The 20,705-nt window shown below is 39.2% G+C and overlaps 1 protein-coding gene across 1 annotated transcript in view; it reads left to right on the top strand.

Annotated features, from left to right (window-relative positions):
• ATP6V1H (ATPase, H+ transporting, lysosomal 50/57kDa, V1 subunit H) overlaps positions 1-20,705 on the top strand; it is a 76,646-nt gene that overhangs the window by 27,555 nt on the left and 28,386 nt on the right. The window contains exons 6-8 of the mRNA XM_008572059.1: positions 1,394-1,498; positions 4,212-4,265; positions 17,357-17,454. Coding sequence (XP_008570281.1) covers positions 1,394-1,498; positions 4,212-4,265; positions 17,357-17,454 — 257 coding nt within the window. The remainder of the gene's footprint in view (positions 1-1,393; positions 1,499-4,211; positions 4,266-17,356; positions 17,455-20,705) is intronic.

Raw genomic sequence — 20,705 nt, 5'->3', positions numbered from 1 at the left:
TTTAAAACCACTAATATATTTTCTTCTTTCAAATTCTAGAGACCTGTTTTCACTGTCTGGGTGATGCCCAGCCTAAATGTCTTCCTAGTACTATAATAAAATTGACAGTATATTAAAGAACAAATATACGCTTAGGGCATGATTCATCATTATTAATTGTGCAGCCAAATGCATGTTCTTGATGCTTTGAATTACTTTTGGTCAATGTTTCAAATTTTGAGGGTCAGACTGCCATTGGTTTACCACGTGCTGATGAAGAGCTTATGCTAGGAGTAGAAATGCCAATTCTGTTGTTCTTTTGTCTTTTCCTTCTAGATTGTGCGTACACTGCTAAAAATGTTTTTAATCCCTAGTTTCCTAATAGGAATTCTTTTACATCAGTTGTCTATTTTGTACAAGTTAGATCCGTTTAAACTAGATAATGTATCTATAAATTCATTTAGCTGCGCATGTGAAAACCTAAGTATGTCACAACTCAGGTGCTCCTGTCATCTCCCATGTTGCAGAATTCCAAATACATCAGTACACTCAAATGTCTGGCATTCTGATGGTGAAAGTGTGCCTCTGTCAGTCTGGTTTGGCTGTACTCAAATGTGAGAACAAACAGTGGTCTACCAGCACAGGAAATTTTTCTGGGATTAGCCTTCCATTCTCTATTGGGATTAATTATTCTGAATAGTTGAAGTTTTAAAACAGTGATTTGCCTTCAGAAAGTACTGAAAGAATATTTATTAAATTGGGTTTGTATGTGAAGTAGTATTTTATATTGCCTGTTTAATATAAAAATTAATGATTAGTTTTATAGCTTAAAGAACATTAAGAAATCTTTGAATGAGCAATAAAGTGTATTTGTTTATGTTGAGAGAGATGGCTAGTTAATACCTAGGATATATATTATACTAAAATAGGTAGAATTCACAAAGGGCTTGGAATGAGCAAGGGAATGGCTGGCAGTTTGTTTTATAGATTGCTCAGAACTCTGGTAAGTGATTCAGTGAATCTGCTCCTAAAAAAGATTTTTGTGGTCTTTTGTTTTCTGCTGGTCATACAAGGAATCCCAGTCTTACTGATGAAACTCAGAATAATACAAGGAATGTCAAGAAATTCTTAAAACATGGTTAATTTTGGTTCACTTTAATGGAAATAGTTAAAAAAACATTTTGAATATTTATATTTCAAAATATATTTTAAAAAATGAAATATAAAATATAATTTTTGGAAGATTTGAGTATTATAGAAAGCATGCAGCATGTTTATGAGTCCTGTTTTTTAAGGTATGTGATATGATTTTTAGAGTCAATATAGTATTTTTATACTCCTGTTTTTTAAGGTATGTGATGTGATTTTTAGAGTCAATATAGTATTCAATAATGTATTTCTTATTTGTTTTCAGGCAGCAAGAATTATTGCCAAGTTAGCAGCTTGGGGAAAAGAATTGATGGAAGGCAGCGACTTAAGTTATTACTTCAATTGGATAAAAACTCAGCTGAGTTCACAGGTAAAAAAATTTAGTATCTTGGAAAGGAATATAACATTCATGTTCTTGTAAGCTATTTGTAGTAAATATGTTAAATCACAAAAAAATTTTTATTAAAATAATGTCATTTTGAACTTGATAAGCAAACCAGACTACTCTTAGGTCTAAGCAGTATGCTTCACTTTTTCTCTCTTTGACTGGCTTCAGTTCAAACCTTTCTATCTTTTCTGCCTCTTGGGGCTTTCCACTCATGCTTTTCTGTGGTCGGGGTGTATCTTCCTTCCAGGTGGCTGCTGAGATTACACAGGTGGCAGAACTGAAAGGATCTGCACAACTCCAAAGAGTATGCTTATGTGAGGCATGATAATGGAAAAGAACATGCAGCGGGAGAGAGAGTGGGGCAGGCTTTGGGCTGGCTGACTGCCAGGTGCAGCTCTCAGTCTGCCTCAGGATTGTGGGCCACCAAGATTTGTGCGAGAAACCTTGGTTTTGGGAGAACTCTCTGAAAGTTCCTAGTGAGGTCTTTCATGCCCTTTTAGTTACATAACCAGGCCAAGCTGTCCAACTGGTTATACCAATAAGCAAACTGACCCTGGGTGCCACCAAGGGAGTTTTAAACTGCAAACAGCACATTACAGATTGTTAGTCAATCCGCTTGTCCATGTATTGGCCAAGAATCCTTCCCAGGCTTCCAGGTATCTCTGGGTGAGCCTGGATCTGCTGGGTCCGGCTGCGAGATGACTCTGCCTCACACAGTGGCCCCTCACATTTCACGGCATCATTGTGGATTTGAACAGTTAGGCTGGATGTGAAACGTGAAGCCTGCTGATTACTTGTCGTGGTTGCTTCCGGGCCTCTCTAGCTCTACTTCTCCATGGAGGAAACTATGAGCATACTTCAAAAAGTTCACAGAAAATGAAATGAAACAAATCTTTCCATGAACTTTTTGAAGACCCCTCATTGCTTGCTGGTGTAATGGCTGGGAAAAGGACAAGTTTTCTGTTTTTTGTCTTCATGGTTCCTCAAAATGGGTCAAAAGACAGGACACTGATGGTGGTTCTGTGGAGTGTTTGCTTTATGCTTCCAGTGATTGTTAGGTGGTAAGGAGGGTGGGGCTTGGTGGCAATGATGCTCAGAAAAGGAGTGAGATGAGGGAGCAGGGCAAGGAGTATTCTGGGGAAGGAAAGGTAGAAGAGAATGAGATTTTGGTGTGGGGGTGGGTGACATGGAGGAATGGGACCAGGAGAAATAATATTGATAGCTATGATGTTGTCAGTGCTAGGTTACAAGTAAATGTCATTTGGAATAAGTTTTTGGAAAGGTGTAATTTAGATTTCAGGTGACTGTTATTTTAATAGATTTTAATTTGACACATTGAGAGATACCATGACATTTTGCTTAGATTTACCTTTTGTCTTATCTTTTTTTTTTTTTTAAAGATGACCGGTAAGGGGATCTTAACCCTTAGCTTGGTGTTGTCAGCACCACGCTCAGCCAGTGAGCGAACCGGCCATCCCTATATGGGATCCGAACCCGAGGCCTTGGTGTTATCAGCACCGTACTCTCCCGAGTGAGCCACGGGCCAGCCCCTTTAATCCTTTATTGAGCTTAGTTTTTAAAAGTATTTTTACAGGAGCCACCATTTTTAAGATTTTGAGTTTGCGAAGTATTTTTAAAATTGCAAGGTATATAAAACATGAAAAGTAAATGTGTGAAAATGAGATTTTAAATTTATAAATGTAGTGTATCATTTTGGATTCTTAGTTAAATAGGAAATCTTCCCCCCACCCCTCCCTTTTTTCCTACTTTGAAATGATCTCTTCCTTTAAATAAACTTCATTCTGCTTTAATGTTAGCTTTCAGTTACAGTGGTAATAAGGTTCTATTGTAGCTGAATTCATAAAATGAAAGTTGGTAGGGAAGAATGTCTCTTCCTCATGGGAATAACATTTATATTGTGCCTCACAGATGATTTGTTCCTTCTGGAATGATTAACTATGGTGGAAACCATGCGCAACAATTGGGGGAAAATATTTCTTTCATCACTAGTGGAAGCAAATATTTCAGTGTCTAGGACAATATTATTAGAATTGAGCTTCTTGGTATTAGATAAATGCTCTTCAAGATATTTTCTGTATCTTTCTATTACTGTATACTCTTTATCACAGAGTCTTTGCCTTTAAGTTGTGGTTTGGCATTTCTGCTTTGCAAGTCCCTCTGCTATAGGGCACCTCTTCTGGGTACCCAGAGTACCCAGAGTCTGGTCTCTGCTTATGCTTGGCTCTGATCTCTTTGTCTCTCTTGCTGTGCACAAATACTTCTTCCATAGCCTTTTATTGGGAATGAATTGCAGGCTCCCAGAATATAGTGTAGATAGTTTAGTTTAAGACAGTTTTCTTACTAGGAGAATAATTCAGTAAGTGAATCCTGGGACTTGGAAATTTGCACTAGCTTTACTTATGGAATTTAGCTGGCACTTGCTATTCAGTTTATTGTTCCATTTCCGGTAACTTATTGATTAAGAAAGATATTATTTAGAGAAGTGTAATGATATTTAAAATATCTTATATCATCCCCATGCTTTTTATTAAGTAGGATAAAGGGGAAAAATTATAGGGAAAAGAATTATTAAGTAGGATCAGGGAAAAAATTTGCTTAGCTCCCTTTTGTAAACTGATAAATTAGGATAAAATTAAAAACAAAACTAAGTAATAAGTTATTTATTTTGTAATAGAAACTGCGTGGTAGCGGTGTTGCTGTTGAAACAGGAACAGTCTCTTCAAGTGATGTAAGTACATTCCTTCTTAATTCACTGGCCTCCTAACACCCTGAAAATAAATTACTTTGAGTCATGGACATTTAAAACTTTGAAGGTGTTTACCAGTTTTCAAACTGTAAATCTGTGGATTTGATGTTTTACCTCCAGTTAGGGTAACTGTATTGCAAAATTGTACGTAAATATTTAGGGTCAGTGGTGATGACTTTTTCCGTGGTAGACATGAGGCTTGTTCTTCTCCGATACTCTTTTTTTAGGCCACTTTATTTCAGACCTGAGAAACAAAGGAAGAGTCTGAATTCAGATGCCTAACTGGAGAAAATAATTATAAAGTTATGCTCTTCAAACTTCAGTTATTTGATAAACTGTCTAATATCTGTCTAATTAACAATGAAAAGAAATTCAGTGACCTTATGGCGCTAAAACTTGCTGCTGCATTGTGTTGCTTAGGATTTTATGTGGGGCTACATAGGGGCCAAACCCACCCCCACCCCCTTTTTCTTTTTTGACCACTCTATTCCCACACTTTTATAGAGCTAAAGGTTAAAACTAATCATGGCTTCCTAGGTTCTTTTCTAGGTTAAAGTTATGTTTCTCATTTGGGAGTGGTTTAACTTTGCTATACTCTAGGAATAGCTCAGGCACTGGCATGAAGTTTGGACAAGTAAGGGTGGGCTTGATTGGGGCCAACTGAGAGAAAGGTAGGGAAAAAAGAGATAGAAATGTAGGTGAGGTTCATCTAGCTTCATTTGTTGGAAATATCTATGGGAAACTGGAAAGCATCTTTAGAGGGGAGTGTCTACAACCTGCCTGTAGTAGACCTCAATGAAATTCCAGAGGGGCCTTTTAATATCCCATATTGATTACTGTACTGAATGGAATATACCTGTAGGTATGTTCTAAGACTGTAGATGGCAGCAGAATTCATTTTCAAAACTAAGAGCTGGGGCTTCTCTTGGGGGTATGGGTTGAAGGTTTGACGAATAGTGTGTTAAGCCAGAACATGGCCATTAAGCCTTCTGGAGTGAAATCAGAACAAGGTATAAAACTAGATGAGCAATCTTGGGGCCAGGGTGGGATAAGAAGTCGTGAGTAAAGTCTCATCATTCAGTCATAATCAGATGTTTAAATTAGAAATCTTTATTTTTGTGTAACTTGAATTTCACCAGTTTGAAATTTTGAAAAATTGTATAACTTGTTTATTTTAGACTTATTAGTAGGTTTTTTTATAAAGGTGTTTTCAGAATCATTTGTCTTTATAAGCTTATTTAAGTGGTTGTTAAAGTGTTTATAACTCATTAAAGCTTAAATGAGGAGGTGCAAACTCTGCTGACATGACATTTTAATTTTGCTCTTTTCTGTTCACAGTACTGGAAAAACAAAACTGATTAATTGAATTGGCAGTGCATTAATTAATCTAAGTGGTTTACCACGTAGATTCATACACACACATATATCCCAAATGGAATTAGCATCGGGTAATTATAAGGAAAATATGCCTTTTAATACCCTTCTTTGCTTTGATGTCCCTCAGACCTGAACGTAGTCTCTGTCTCTTTCTGAAGGCTCCTACTTTTTCAGATGACTATCAGCTTGAAAAAAGCAGACCTCAATAAGTTGAGAGTGGGGTGTCAGCCCTTCGTTTGATACTTGTATATTAATAGGGGGATCTTAATCTGGTAGCTAATATTTAATGATCACTTACTCCATGTCTGACTATTGTACACACTTCACATGTTCATCTTCTTGAATATCCACAGTCCATTTTCAGTGGAGGTCATGCTATTAGCCACACTTGATGGATGAGCAGTGAGGCCGAGCAGAAAAGCACACCGGCTTCCCCAAGGTCACACAGCTGATGAATGGCAGAAACTCCAAAGAAACGAATTGCTCAGTGATAGAAGTACTTTTGAGGCAGCTGATCTGGAATGTGATCTTTAGGAATTCCTCAAGTCACACTGCCTGCTCAGACTTTTAAATATATAGATATTATATCTTAAAATCCCTTTAGGTTTTCAGAGTGGAGAGCAGTTTGGTGAACTGCATAAAACAATGTTGCCACTAGATGTCAGTATAAAACAAAAAGTTTTTCATTGCAAAATGAGAAAAAACGATTCAACAGCCTTACCTTTTAAAAGGGCCACAGAAGCGTCATTATAAATTGAGTGGATCAATGCAAAAATTTTTATTTAAATGACATTATATAAATGTGTTAACAAAAAGTCTATGGAGATCTGCTGAGGAAGAAAAAGAGAAACTTTTGTTTCCAGAGAAAAAAGGCAATCTGCAGATTGCGGAAAGGTGAACTTCAGGAGAAACTGAGTGCCCTCTCCACAGGAGGGAGGGAGGAAGCAGTATTTATGTCTTGCAGGGTCAACTTTATGTACATATTTAATCGATTTGGGGAAATCCTATGAATATTTATGTAGGAAGTTGTGTGTGTGCAATGGGTAAACATACATGTAACATATGTCCCAGGTTAATTTTTGGAAGGAGATTTAATATTGAAAAGAGGTGGAATTTGGCTCCTGATGTCAAAAGGTAACCACAGGGCACAAAAGACACCTTGTGCATAGTTTCTAGCTTCCAAGATCAGACGAGATCAGATGCGTTTAGGCTGCTGTGGCCATAGACAGTGCATAGTTTCTGTAAACTAGCTGAAACTGGTTTGGTTATTGTGGCAGCTTATCAGAATATTTGTGAAGCTGTTCTCTGTTCAATTGGTGCTGTAGTGGTTGTTGGGAAAATAGAATAGTTTGGTCAGGGCCCTCGCCTCGGGTCCAGTTGAGTGTGGTTCAGCATCCTTTGTAAGCAAATTGTGTGTGTGTGTGTGTGTGTGTGTATGTGTGTGTGTAGTTAGTGTGCATGTGCACCAATGTATCTTTTTAGTTTTGTTGCTATTCTTGTCTTGAGAGAGAGAGAGGGAGAGAGGTAGGTGGGCGGGTGTCGGCCTCAGGTGTCAGCCCCGTGCAGCCATGCTTTCCAACCTATGGCTCCAGAGACCTTTTTTTTTTCAAAAGATGACCGGTAAGGGGATCTTAACCCTTGACTTGGTGTTGTCAGCACCACGCTCACCCACTGAGCTAACCGGCCATCCCTATATAGGATCCGAACCCATGGCCTTGGTGTTATCAGCACCGCACTCTACCAAGTGAGCCACGGGCCGGCCCTCCAGAGACCTTTTGGACTGTTGCCTAGCTCATAGGCCTGCATGAAGGAGTCTGATGACTCAGCCTGGTGTATGTGGGGTCTGGTGACCCAGCCTGGCATATGAAGGGTTTGTAACCCGGTCTGTGAATGGACTTGAGGGGTCTGGGAGCTCCAGACCCAGCCCTAGCTCAACAATTGGCCCAGTTGGCAGGATTACCAGCAGGTAAAAGAGCCTGACAACTAGCATGGTCGAGTAACTAGACAGTGGGGCAGCAGGAATGAGCAGGGGTGAGGCGGGAGTGGGAGGAGCTGTTCATCAGCTGGCAGCCAGGTAGTCTGTTGGTGGTCAGTTGGGAAATTTTCCAGCCAGGACCTGCTTTCTGCTTAGTTACAGGAAAGAAAAGCTTCATGATAGTAATATATATATATATTTTGTAAGTGGGAGGCTGAATGTCTAACTTCTCATTCTGCTGTGGCTATTTGGTTCTGTTTGATAGTATCAGAGCCTCTCTTTTTAGCCATAGAGAGCCCAGTATGTCTTTCTGTCGCAGTACGTTTTCACAAATGGAATTTTCTTAAAATGCATTAGATTGTCTTTACCTAACTGTGAAAATAATAGACAACATCAAATTATGTATACATACCTTAAACTGTTCAGTTCTTTACTGGCTCTCGAATGTGAATTAAAAATCTTGTTTTCTTCTAAGGAAGCAGCACGGCCTTGGAAATGGATTGTTGTGCTGATCCCTTCACAAAAGAATACTGTCATCTTTCACAAATGTTGGGAAATTTAGAAAGAGTGTGGGAACACTTTGTTTTTTTCTTTTTTCTTTTCATTTTCTCTGCCCAGTTTCATTTGTGCATGCGTATAGGAGAGCAAGGTGCCTCGTAGCTTCCGTGTTTTACCACATCTGTTCTCTGGCTAGTTTGTTGCAGACTTGGTAGTTATTAGTTATTGCTAATAACTACTCAGTAGTTATTGTTACAACTATACTGGTAGCTATCCAGTGGTATTTATTGCTAGGTGGACATTGTTTCACTGATAGTAAGAGACTTGATTAAGTTGCCAGGTTCTCCTTCTTATTTAATCTTGCCTCTTAATGTTCTAGAACAGTTCTGTCCAATAGAACTTTCTGCAGCAGTAGAAGTATTCTCTTCACTACACTGTAGATTACGGCCGCCCCTAGCCTCATGTGGCTCTGGGAGCACTTGGAAATGTGGCAAGTGTGAGTGAGGAAGGCAAATTTCAATTTTATTTAGCTTTTTAAAAATAGTTTTGTTACTGAAACATATGGAATTCATTTGCCTGCATGCAATGGAAAGTCAAATACCAGACTTTGTAGAAGAGAAAAGGTTTATTTCCAAGGCAGCAAAATGGGAAGAGAGGAGAAATATATCTCAAATCTGCCCTGTCCATAATGGAAAAGAAGGAATATTTATGAGGAAGTGGTTAGGAGTGATGCAAGGCATGGGGGATCATGATTCGTTAAGGGACTTGAAGTTCTTCGGTGATCTGTGCAGGTGCAAGCTGTCTGTATGCCTCTGCATATTCAGGAAATGGCAGTGTTAGCAGGATCTGGAGGTGGAGTTTTTAGCCCTCTGACGTCAAAAGGTCATTTGTGCATGCTCAGTAGAGAGGTCTGTGTGCTCAACCAGTTTAGTCTGGTTTGTGTTGGGCCAAGCTAAGTCCAGTGGTCCTGCAAAACATTTTAACATACAACTCATGATTCCTGGGAAAGAGGCATTATCTGAAAAGGCAGATAGGAAGAAACTGAATGAGATTTTAGTTATGGAAATTTACTGAAAGAATGAGCAATTTAGGAATAAATTGTAATTGAAAAGTTACTGGTTACAGTTTATTGAAATATATTTTACATCCCATAAAACTCATTCATTTGTGATTCAGTGATTTTTAATGTATTTACAGAGTTGTGCAGCCATTACCACAATTTAACTTTATAACATGTTTAAAACCTCAAAAAAAAAAAAAAATCCCTGTACACATTAACAGTCTTCTTTATTCCTGCTCTCCTCTCCCACCCCCTGGCAACCACTAATCTACTTTCCATCTCTGGATTTGCCTATTTTGTATAAATGAAATGGTGTGTGTGGTCTTCTGTGACTGGCTTCTTTGACTTAGCATAATGTTTTCAAGATTCATTCATGTTTTACCATGAAAATAACAGGATTTTAGAATGAAAGGGGAAAAAAACTTTATTTTTTTTTGCATTTATCCAAATTTCTTAAATTGTTTTCTGTGACAATTCTAATATCCTTGTTAATGGGATGTTAGTTTTACTGCTTTGGCTTTGTTTTTAATTTAGTGCTGTGCTGATGTGATACTTTTCATTCTTTCAGAAGAGGTGGAGGAGTTCCTTGATTTAGTTTTTTACTACTTTATTGATAAGCCTATCAAAAATGCTGCAAAGCAGCAGAAATCAGTGGGTTGTATAAGTGATTCATAGTGCAGACCTGTTCTTTAATTGTAGTCTGTTCTGGGCCGGCCCAGTGGCACACTGCTACAGTGCGCCGCTTGGGAAGTGTGGTGGCGCTCCCGCCGAGGGTTTGGATCCCACATACAGACCGGTTCCCGCTCACTGGCTGAGCGAGGTGCGGGGGCAACGCCGAGGGTTGCGATCCTGTTGCCGGTCCCGGTCCGGTCCGGGCGCGACACTGAGGGTTGCGATCCGTTGCCGGTCACGAAAAAAGACAAAAAAAGGGAAAAAAAAAATTGTAGTCTGTTCTACCTGGTGAGTTGTGAAGTCTGTGAGGACACAGCCCACTAATTTTTGCTGCTTTGCAGCACTTTTGATGGACTTATCAACAAAGTAAACTCTCTACTTCTCTCCCTCCTTCCCTCCTTTCCTTTTTTTTGTCTTTTCTTTTTTAAAATTATGTCATAACTTACATAAAGTAAAATTCACAGATGTTAAATGTTTAGTGGGATGAATTTATACCTCATGTTCCTCCTACTTGATACTTTTTTTCAACTCAATTCCCATGAAGGTTATTGTTATTATATTTAAGTGTTATCTGATCTTGAACTTCATATAAATGGAATCATATACAGTATGAACTCATGTATCCGGATTCTCTTGCTTAATATTGTGTCTGTGAAATTCATTCGTGTTGTGTTTAGCAGTGATTTTTTTCATTGCTGTGTAGTATTCTGTTATATGAATATTATCTATTCTCTTATTGATGAATAGGAGATACTTGGATATTTGGTTTACTTCTGCTTTTTAGCTTTTGTGAATAATCTTGCTGTAAACATTTTTGTACATGTCTTTGGGCATATGTGTACACTTATGTCTGGAGCACCTAATTTTAGAGTGGAATTGCTGAGTAATGAGGTATATGTAAATTTATTTCTAGTAGATCTTGCCATTAGTTTTTTAAACCAAGTTGTGTACTCTTCAACAAAGTATGAGAATTCGAATTGTTCCAATTCCCTATTAAAACTTGATATTGTCCTGTGTTTTTTTTTTAAGTAAATGTCTGTGATAGAAGCAGAAGATCACACATACACACATGAACTCACACACTCCTTTTACTTCTAAGGGAAGAAGAGCCATTTAACAGATACGAAACATATTAAATACTTTGGGGACTGTTAATTAGCATCCTCCCATTTCGTGTAAAACTGGTTTCTGGAACTTGTTTTAGTTAATTATGTTTTTGAAAAGTTTATCTCTGTGCTTCACTCATTCCAGTTTACCATGCATTTTTCACTATGTATCTGTGGAACAGATGTTTTTTACTGCATTGTAGAATTGTTTTCTCAAGTGCTCACAATTCTAAATTTAGGTTAATATTATTTTTACCCTTTTTCATTTAGTTTTCACTTAAATCCTAGCATTATGAAGATGAATACTGTAATTTTTCTAAAAACATTTTTATAACATTAGTTTTACTTTGATATAGTATCACTAACATTTTTATGTTTATCTTTTATTGTGTACTTATTTTGTAATTCCTCAATTCTTAAGTTACTTTGTAATTCTGCAGAATATGGATCTCTGAGACCATACTTACTAGGAAGGTGAATTCTGTCAGTTGCTATTTTTTCTATGATGTGATTGTTTCATCATAATGTAGTAAGAGTTTGTATTTTCAGCAACACTGTAAAATTTATCTCAATGATAGTCTCTTAAGTGTGTTGAGAAGTTTTAAAAAAAAAGTGTGTTTCTCTGCTATTGGGGTTTGCTACATAGAAAGTGCATGTTGTTTTGAGTTCTCTGCCCAGGTTGCTTGGCATGGTGCAAAGAACACTAGCTCAAGCATGAGCCATCTAGAGAATGGATTTCAGGGTGGTGCTGAAAAAACCAAGGTCAAGGGTTCAGCTCTCCATAGTGGCCAGCCGCCAAAAAGAAAAAAAGAAAAAAGAAAAGAAAATAGAGTGGATTTCTAGTGCCAATCTAAGATTAACTCCCTAATTTTAACAAAATATATCACATTTTTAAGCCCTGTATTCCTCATCTGAAAAAAATGGGTATTATAATAAGGAGCTGCTGGTATCATTAAAAGGGTGAAATTTTATTTCCCCTTTTATTTTTTATTTTAATTTGATTTTTTTTAGAAAGTACTTTAAAAAATACATACATGTTAATTATCTTTGTTAAAGGTAATTTTTTAATTTTTTGACAGTTTTTTGGTAGTTGTGAGGGTTAAATCCATTTTGATTACAGAAAAATACAGAAAAACTTTTCAGCAAAGAACTAACTATGGTTGAATAACATTAAACTGAAAAGAAATAGTATTCGGGAAACCATATAGTGAGTATCTAAAACATTGTTTTTGTGTGAATGTATTTTTGTTAAGTCAGTCCAAATACAGAGAAATGAATTACTGGAGAAATGAATTACTTTAGTAAATTTAAATGGAAACTATTACCTGGTTTAATGAGCTCCTACAACATAATTATTTCCTACTACAATAGGATGACAAAGGGTAAGCCCAGAATTGATTAACAATTTATATTATTTCTCAAACTGAGATGACTCAAAAAAAAAATTAGGCAGTTTTATGAGGTCCGTAATTGCTTTAGGAAATAATTTTAAGAGTCAGTTAGATTCAGTCTTGGTTCCAAAAAGAAATAGAGTAGTAGTGCTATATTGTATATATTTCTGCAGTATTGATTATTACCAGTATAGAAATTCTCATAAAGTCTTAGACTTTTAGACCATTGAACCATATCTATTAGGGCACTGTTGATTTAGAATTAGTGTAAGATACAGAGTTTATTTGCACTTCTTTTGTTTATTCATGCATTCATGAAATATTTGAGTGCCTCCTAGGTACAATGTAAGGTGCTGAAAATGTCGAACTGAACAAGATGGGCATGATTCCTGCCTTCAGAGGGCTGGCTACATTGTATCTGGGGAGGACATCATTAAACAAGTAATTACACAGCTGATTATTTCAGTAGATTTGTGGCACTACCTATAAGGGAGAAGCACAGGTTCCTTTGAGAGTGTACAATAAGGGGTCTCAGCTGTGGCCTCCATTTGTTAAGGCTGTCCTGTAGAGGATGAAAGGGCAAACCTATATGGAAGGGCTCTGAGGGATGGAGCAATATAGAGAGGAAGGGTGTGCAGACCCTGCTGGGGCTGTGGCTCTTGGACAGGAAGAAGGCTAGGTGATCCTGTTGAGAGGTAAGAGAAACTTCTGTGGGTGCATTTTTTCCTTCCTGTTGAGAACGTGGGAGGAAGCAGAACAGTAGGAGAGCACTGAAGGTATGAGAGCAACTCTGGGGAATAGCAGAGAGGGTGGACCAGGATGCTATGGCTTTGCATGGTTGTGTAATTTTCTCCAACAGTGTTAAGTTGCCCTTTTGTAGGATTAGAGATGGTGACTGGTTGGATTGATCCAAGGTTGATTATTTTCTTTAAAAAAAAAATCATTGAGTAATTTTATTCAGGACACCAACAAAGATGATTTAAGTGAAAGTCAAGGAAGTGATGCAATCTACTTTTTTTGCATTATTATTTTTTTTTAAAGAAAATGAAATTTTATTATTATTATTTTTTACATTCTAGGATGTTGTGGAGCAGTTGGGAGGGAGAGGGAGAGGGGAAAGGGGAAGGAAATGGGATGGAGGAAGGAGAGAGGAGGAGGGGCAGGATTGAGGCCTGTGGCACCCCCCTCATTCCCATACGGGAGACTTGGAGGGCTTCCAGCGGTGGCTTGGTCATTGCTGGGCTGGGTGCAGATGTCGGGGGGGGGTGGAAAAGCCCTTGGCCCCCACTGTCCCAGCTTGGGAACTTGGGGCCCTTCTTGCTGTGGCTTGGTAGTTATCACTGGGTTGGTTGCATATGTTGGGGGAGTGTGGCCGAAGCCTGAGGCCCCCCCACCACCCCTGCTTGGGAGGGCCCGGGATGCTTCCTGTAGCGGCTTGGTGGTTTTCCCCAGGCTGGTTGCATGCTTTGAGGGTATGTGGCCGAGTCCCTTGGCCCCCCCATTGCCCTGGGTCAGGAGAGACTGGGGTGCTTTCTGCAGTGGCTCGGTAGTCGCTGCTGGGCTGGCTGCAGGTGTCGGGGGGCATGTCTGAGGCCCTCAGTGCCCCCACTGCCCTGGCTCAGGAGAGCCTGGGATGCTTCCTGTGGTGGCTCAGTGGTCGCCGCTGGGCTGGCTATGGGTGTCAGGGGGTGTGGCTGAGGCCCTCGGCACCCCCACTGCCCTGGCTTGGGAGAGCCTGGGAGGCTTCCTGCGATGGCTCAGTGGTCACCACTGGTCTGGCTGCAGGTGTCGGGGGACCGTGGCTGAGGCCCGAGGTCTCTCACCACCCTGGCTCAGGAGAGCCTTGGGTACTTCCTGTGGCGGCTCAGTGATTGCCACTGGGCTGGGTGTGTGTGCGGAAGGGGTCATGGCCAAGGCCTGAGGTCCCCACTGCCCTGGCCGGAAGAGCCCATGGCGCATCCTGCAGAAGCTCGGTGGTTGCTGCTGGGCTGGCTGCACTTGTCGTGGCCAAGGCCCTCATCTCCCACCCTCGGGATTGGTTGTGGGTGTCGGGGGACATTGCTGAGGCCCCTGGCCCTCCCCACTTTCGGGCTTGTTATCCCAGGGGACTTCTGGTCCCTCTATGTATTATAGGTGTCCTTTGGTGAAATGAGACCTTTACAAGTTAATATGAAAATTTATCTCTGGTTGTGGGTACTTTTTTTTTTTTCAGTTCTGTGTTGGGTTATTTGTTGTTCTCACCATTTAAACCCCCTGCTGGAACTAATTTGTTGTCCTTTCCTTCTAAAATGGGGGAACTTTCTGTGGGGACCAGTATTTGAGCTGTGTAGTTGAGCTAAATTGCTGCTTTGCTGCTGATTCTCTAGGGAAGGCTTTTTGTGCAGCTCAAGTTTTAATGGCTGACTTTATAGGTACTTCCAGCTCTTAAGAGATTTGAAACTCTGGTTTGGGCCAGAGTCTTTCATCAGACTGCATGCCATGCAATTCTATATTCTTGAGCAGTCTCCTTTGATAGGGGTGTAGATCAGCTCTCCTTGCTGTGCCCCAGTGTTCTCCCTGTGGGTCTGTCTCTCCCACTGCCCATGCTCCAAACACTTCCCATAGGACTGGCCATGCACTGGTCCCTTGCGATGACTCATTGACCTCTGAGTGGTTCCTTTTCTTCAGTTGTTGTGGCTCCTTGCTCCTATGTGAGTCCACAGGAACCCTGTTAGTGGTCTTGCTGGCCTGTGGGTCACCAAGGCCCTCTTCTCTCCTGCTGCCTTCAAGCAACTTCATCCGGAGGGCACTGGCGGATTTTGAGCAGCTTCATCCGGAGGGCACAGCTGGCGGCTTTTGACGGCTCCTGCTCCATGTGCTCAGCAGCTCTGGCCTGGATGTGGCCAGGGCTCGAAAAGGTCTGAGTGGTTTTTTCTTTCTCTCATTGTGGCTTCTCTTGCTTTCATGTACTCCGTAGGTCTCTCCTCTTCTTCCCCTGAGCTCTAGTGGCTCCAGCTGGGCTGTCATTGCTTTTTTATAGTTGTAAATTGGTTGATTTGTGGGAGAGAGTGATGCTGGGGACTGTCTGTTCCGCCACCTTGAAAGTCCTTTCTGGAATGATGTGGGAACTACCTTATAGTGTACAGTAGGAGAGAGTGCCATCACCTGTAGGACCAGCACCTTTTATATGCGCATGTGTAATGTGAATACTGAAGCTACAAATAACGAAGAATCCATACTTGCAACATGTTATGTATTTCAACATAGCATGGTGAAATTTTTGTGTTGCCTTAGGTTGCCTTTTTATTCCTTTATGTCTAGAAACCTTGCTCGGGTTATCTCTCTAAACAAGAAAGATGGAATTCCTCTCCAGAAAAGTTTTATATTGCTGACTTAATTGAAAAACTGCATATATATATTTTTTTATTATGAAAGATTGTTTTAGAGCTGAAAACATACTATTTTTTGGTCATTAATTTCTGCTAATCTTTTGTTGTTTTAAGGTAAATTATATTACTGGATATATTGTGTTTTGTATAATTAAGTTTACTGCTTTCTAGGTAGAACCTAAGATGACCTTTTCTTGATAACATTTGACTATTCCACCAAATGTACTAATATCATTGTGTTTTTGTATTTGAGTGCCTGGAGTTTCTTTGAAGTGTTAGTATTTTATGAACGTTGTTTAAATTAGAGCACAGAGTTTAGTAGCATCATGAGTTCATATTACCTTTCAATTCTGTCTTTCCATAAACTTTTTGAAGTACCTTTGTATAATGCCCATGATTCCCTCATTTTTTAGGAACAGATTTTTTTCATTAGCATGTTCTTTTTGAAGCCTAGAGCCTGAAATTTCTTTTCTCTCTCCACCTTAAAGATAAAAAGCTCATTTTAAATATTTAGGGAGAGCCCAGGCCAAGTGACCCTACTAGCTTTGGTAAAATGAAGGGGCTTAGAACTTCCCGGGGGTATTACTTCTGTTTATTTCAAGTTTCAGATTTAAGCACAGTTTTTATGGGACAGTGCTATTGAGCTCACAGTTTTAAAAATCATAGGCAGTCTCAGGGCCGGCCCGGTGGCGCACTGCTACAGTGCGCCACTTGGGAGCGTAGTGGCGCTCCCGCCGAGGGTTCGGATCCCACATACAGACTGGTGGCTCACTGGCTGAGCAAGGTGCGGGTGCAACACCGAGGGTTGCGATCCCATTGCCGGTCCCGGTCCGGTACGGGCGCGACACTGAGGGTTGCGATCCGTTGCCGGTCATGAAAAAAGATAAAAAGGAAAAAAATAAATAAATAAAAATAAAAATCATAGGCAGTCTTTTTTAAGTGTTTGATTAGACTTTTTAACACACCATACAGATTTTTTTTTAAAGTTTCCATTTATTGAGTTCCTACAGTATGTTTATGAGTGCTAAATGAATTATTTCTCTTGAACCTAATGCAGCGCTGCCCCTTTAGGGTGGTTGGCAGTGCTGTCCTCATTAAGGATGAAGTAACTGAGTATTGGAAAGGTTCAGTAACTTGCCCAAAGTCGTTCAAATATAGGTCTGTCTCAAAGCATACACTCTTTTTTTCCTTGGTTAATTTTATTCTTTGAATAATGTAGAGCAGTATTATAGAGCAATATGTAGGTTAATTTTATTGTTCTTTGAGTAATGTAGAGCAGTATTCTCTCTATTTAGGCCTCTATTCAGTGGTATGTGGAATGTTGCAAGGTAATATATTTATCACACTATATCAACGATATTATTATTTTGTTCCTGATTTTCCTATGTGTGTTATGTATGTAGTCTTGAATTGTGTAGATTTAATTTGGGAGACAAAATCATCTTCATTTCTAAGAGGCAGGGATAAGGGCAAACATGAGAATCAACTCTTGAAACAATATTGGAATTTTGGATGCTCTGATGCTAACAAACTCTAGTAAAACAAACTTTTCATATAGAAATGCATGTGCATAATTTTATGACTTTAAACACTTTCCAATTTTAAAACTGTGCCCTTCTTGCATAGAGTTCTCAGTACGTGCAGTGTGTTGCTGGATGTCTGCAGCTGATGCTCCGGGTCAATGAGTACCGCTTTGCCTGGGTGGAAGCAGATGGGGTAAACTGGTGAGTGCCCTTAACATTTAACGTAGGATAACATTTAAGTGCATCTCTTCTTGACATTTTCAAAGAAATGAATACATTTAATCATTTAATAGAAGTATTTTATTTTCTTCTTCACTGTTTAATAATGGGCTTTGCTAACCCTCTTAGAAGTCAAGAATTATCCAACTGAATGATTCTCACTCCCTTGCTGGTCTATGCTTTTATGGCCTTCTGAAAACCTAATGCTTGATAGAACAAATTCCAGGTGCCCAGAATAAAAATAAAATTATAAAAGGATTTTGTCGTGATCATAGGCAAAAATCAACAAGAAAAGGTCTTTTCCAGAAAAGAGTGAGTATAAGCCATTCTTTCTAATGCTGTATATCTTAGTCCTTTCTTGGCAGTGTCCTAATTTGCTGGTAGAGAAAGTTTGAGGAGCCGCCTACTCAGGTTTAACAAACTTATACAAACAACCATCCTAAAAACCCCAAAACAAACAATTGAAATCCCATTTTGCCACCAGAAAGCCAATTTACTTACTCATAATAGGAGCTCTAATTGCTCTTAAACCAAATAGTGTTTTCAGTTAGTGAGAGCATTGTTTCTTTGTTGGAAAATCTATACAGGAAACTAGGTTATCAACAGGAGGTTGTTTGGTGAGCTAGGATTTAGAGCAAGAGTTGGTTGAATGATCATGATGCCAATGTCATCAGACTCTGTCACTCCCACACTACATCTCCAGTGTAGGGAGATACTTGTGAAAGGATCCCAGGTATTCTAGATCTCCTCAGTCAGTGTTTGCATGTAATTACTTAGAGTGGGTTACTTCTGCAAATGGCTATTCTTATGAATTGGATTTGAATTGTCACAAACTACTCAATATCTGTTGATTCAGTAAGTTAGTAATTATTTCTATGTTAATCTATAAAATTTCAATCTATTCATGTTTATTTAACCCTCAGTATGTCAGGAAAGATAGCCATCACAATTTGCCATCTGGGTCCAGTAGACCCTTTAAAAAGTATATTTTTAGTCATTTTAGGAAAAATTGACAGAACTAAGAATAAAGAGAGTGAAAAACACCATTAAAAAATTTAATAAGAATTTAAACATAGCAAACTTTTTTGTAATAAGTAAATTTTGATCACAAATATAAAAGATGAAAAAGAAAATAATCACATATCCCTGAGCAAAATGGCCCAGGTTCTTGTTGCAAAATATTGTCTGGAAGTCTTTCATGTTGAATGGCTGACTAGATGAGAATACCTTTTTTTTTTTTTTTTTTTTTTGTCCATAGGAGTATACAAGGATACTTCAAAAAGTTCATGGAAAAAATAGAAATAGAAGGTAACAAGTTTTTCTCTGAACTTTTTGAAGTACTCTCATATTGCTCACTCTTCAGTTCTAGAATTTGAGAAAATTCATTTATAATAGAGTCACCTGAAGATTCAGTTAAGATTTCTCTTATATGACCAATTTCACCATCAGTGTTAGAGAATAGAATACTATCTGTCTCTTTGCTTTTATTTCTTCTGCTTAGTCTAACAATTGTGAAATGCCTCCCTCTGTCAGTTGCCACTATGGGCAGAAAATGAAAAATTCTAAATTCTCAGCTGTGTTAACACTGTGTCAGGAGATTCTTTAGAAAGACACACAGATTTAGCATACAGTTGTATGCATTGCTAACATTTATTTTTATTACAGAGACATAGTAAGGGACAAAGACACAGGCTGAGACTGGAGGGATCCATGTGCTGGCTTCCTTATGTTCCCTCTCTCCCATGAGGGTTCACACAGAGTGCTTCTTCCCCTTGCATCAAAAATGCAGGAACATTTGTGTGAGGTTTCTGTCCAGGAAACCCAGTAGAAGACTCAACTCCCAAGGTTTATATTGCAAGTTAGTCACATAGGCACTCTCTACCTAGAACACACCAAAATTCCAGACTTCTGAAGCAAAGTAGGTATCTTAATCCATTCGGGCTGCTCTAGTAAAATACCACAAACCGGGGTGGCTTATCAATGATGGAAATTTATTTCTCACAGTTCTGGAGGCTGGGAAGTTCAAGATCAAGGCACTGGCAGGTTTGTTGTCAGTGAGGGCTTACTTCCTGGTTCATAGATGGCTTTTCACTGTAATCTCACATGGCAGAAGGAGTAAGGAGTCTTAGGCCCCTTTTATAAGGGCACTAATCCCATTCATGAGGGCCATGCCCTCACGACCTCATCACCTATCAAAGACCTCCTAATACTATACCTTGGGAGTTAGAATTTCAATGTACAAATTTTGGAGGGACATAAACATTCAGACCATGGCAGTATGTGTTCAGCATAAACCATATTGTTTGTACAGACAGTTTAGGTACAGTGAGCCATACTTATCATTTAGGGAAAATATTTTACCAGTGTAGGAAATTATTTACCAGCCTAGTTCCCAGAAGCCAGCCAAGGCCCAACCTTGTAAGCAGTTTTTGCAAAACTAGCTATCTCAGGACCTCAATTTTAACTCTTTTCTGCACAGAGACCTAAAGGTAGACTACAAAAATAGCATTGCCATGTTTTTTTTTTAACCTTCCTAAAAGATGATGCAATATTTTGAGCAGTGCAATAAGAACAATGAGTTATTTCACTGTTATCTTTCTAGGTGATTCCATCAGTCTCCAGTTTCCTTATTTGAGTCTTTTATTGTTTAGTATAATTGGTTGTAATTAATGGATAATGATGAAACAATATCTAGGATGATGAAATAGCATAAGATCACTAATATGTAATAAGAAAATTGTAAGATTAAATAAATTTTATTCTACTAAACAAAAATTAGGGTTTTTTTTGTTCTTTCAAAGACCTGTAGGAAAGAATAAAAGTCATGAAGCAGCAATCTCTAAAATGGTTATAACTGCTTGAAAAAGAAGCTCAAATACTAAAACTTGGTTCAGTGGACCTTCATGGTATTCCAAAATAAGCCAAATTGCTGTGGTTCTAAGTATTTTGGAGAACAGTTAGTATTTTGGAGAACAGTTAGCAATATTAACCACTCAGCTTAGCAACAAGAGCAGGAAAAATATAATCTAGAATATACCATGTTTGGGGAGAAAGCGAAGCGGCTGCTGGCGCACACTTGTGCGCTCACTCTCAGCTCGGCGCCGCCACCCCGGTGCAGGACGAGGAGGAGGAGGAGCAGCTGAGCGGAGCAGAGCGAGTGCGGAAGGGTGCCTTGCAGACCTTTGGATCCTGCTACCTTGCTCCTGCCAGCCCTCAGAGCCACAGAACCTTGG

Source organism: Galeopterus variegatus, unplaced genomic scaffold (genome assembly GCF_000696425.1).
Source record: "Galeopterus variegatus unplaced genomic scaffold, G_variegatus-3.0.2 Scaffold750, whole genome shotgun sequence".
NCBI lineage: Eukaryota > Metazoa > Chordata > Mammalia > Dermoptera > Cynocephalidae > Galeopterus > Galeopterus variegatus.
The sequence above is the reverse complement of the archived record's forward strand: the minus strand, read 5'-3'. Positions and strand labels throughout refer to the sequence as shown.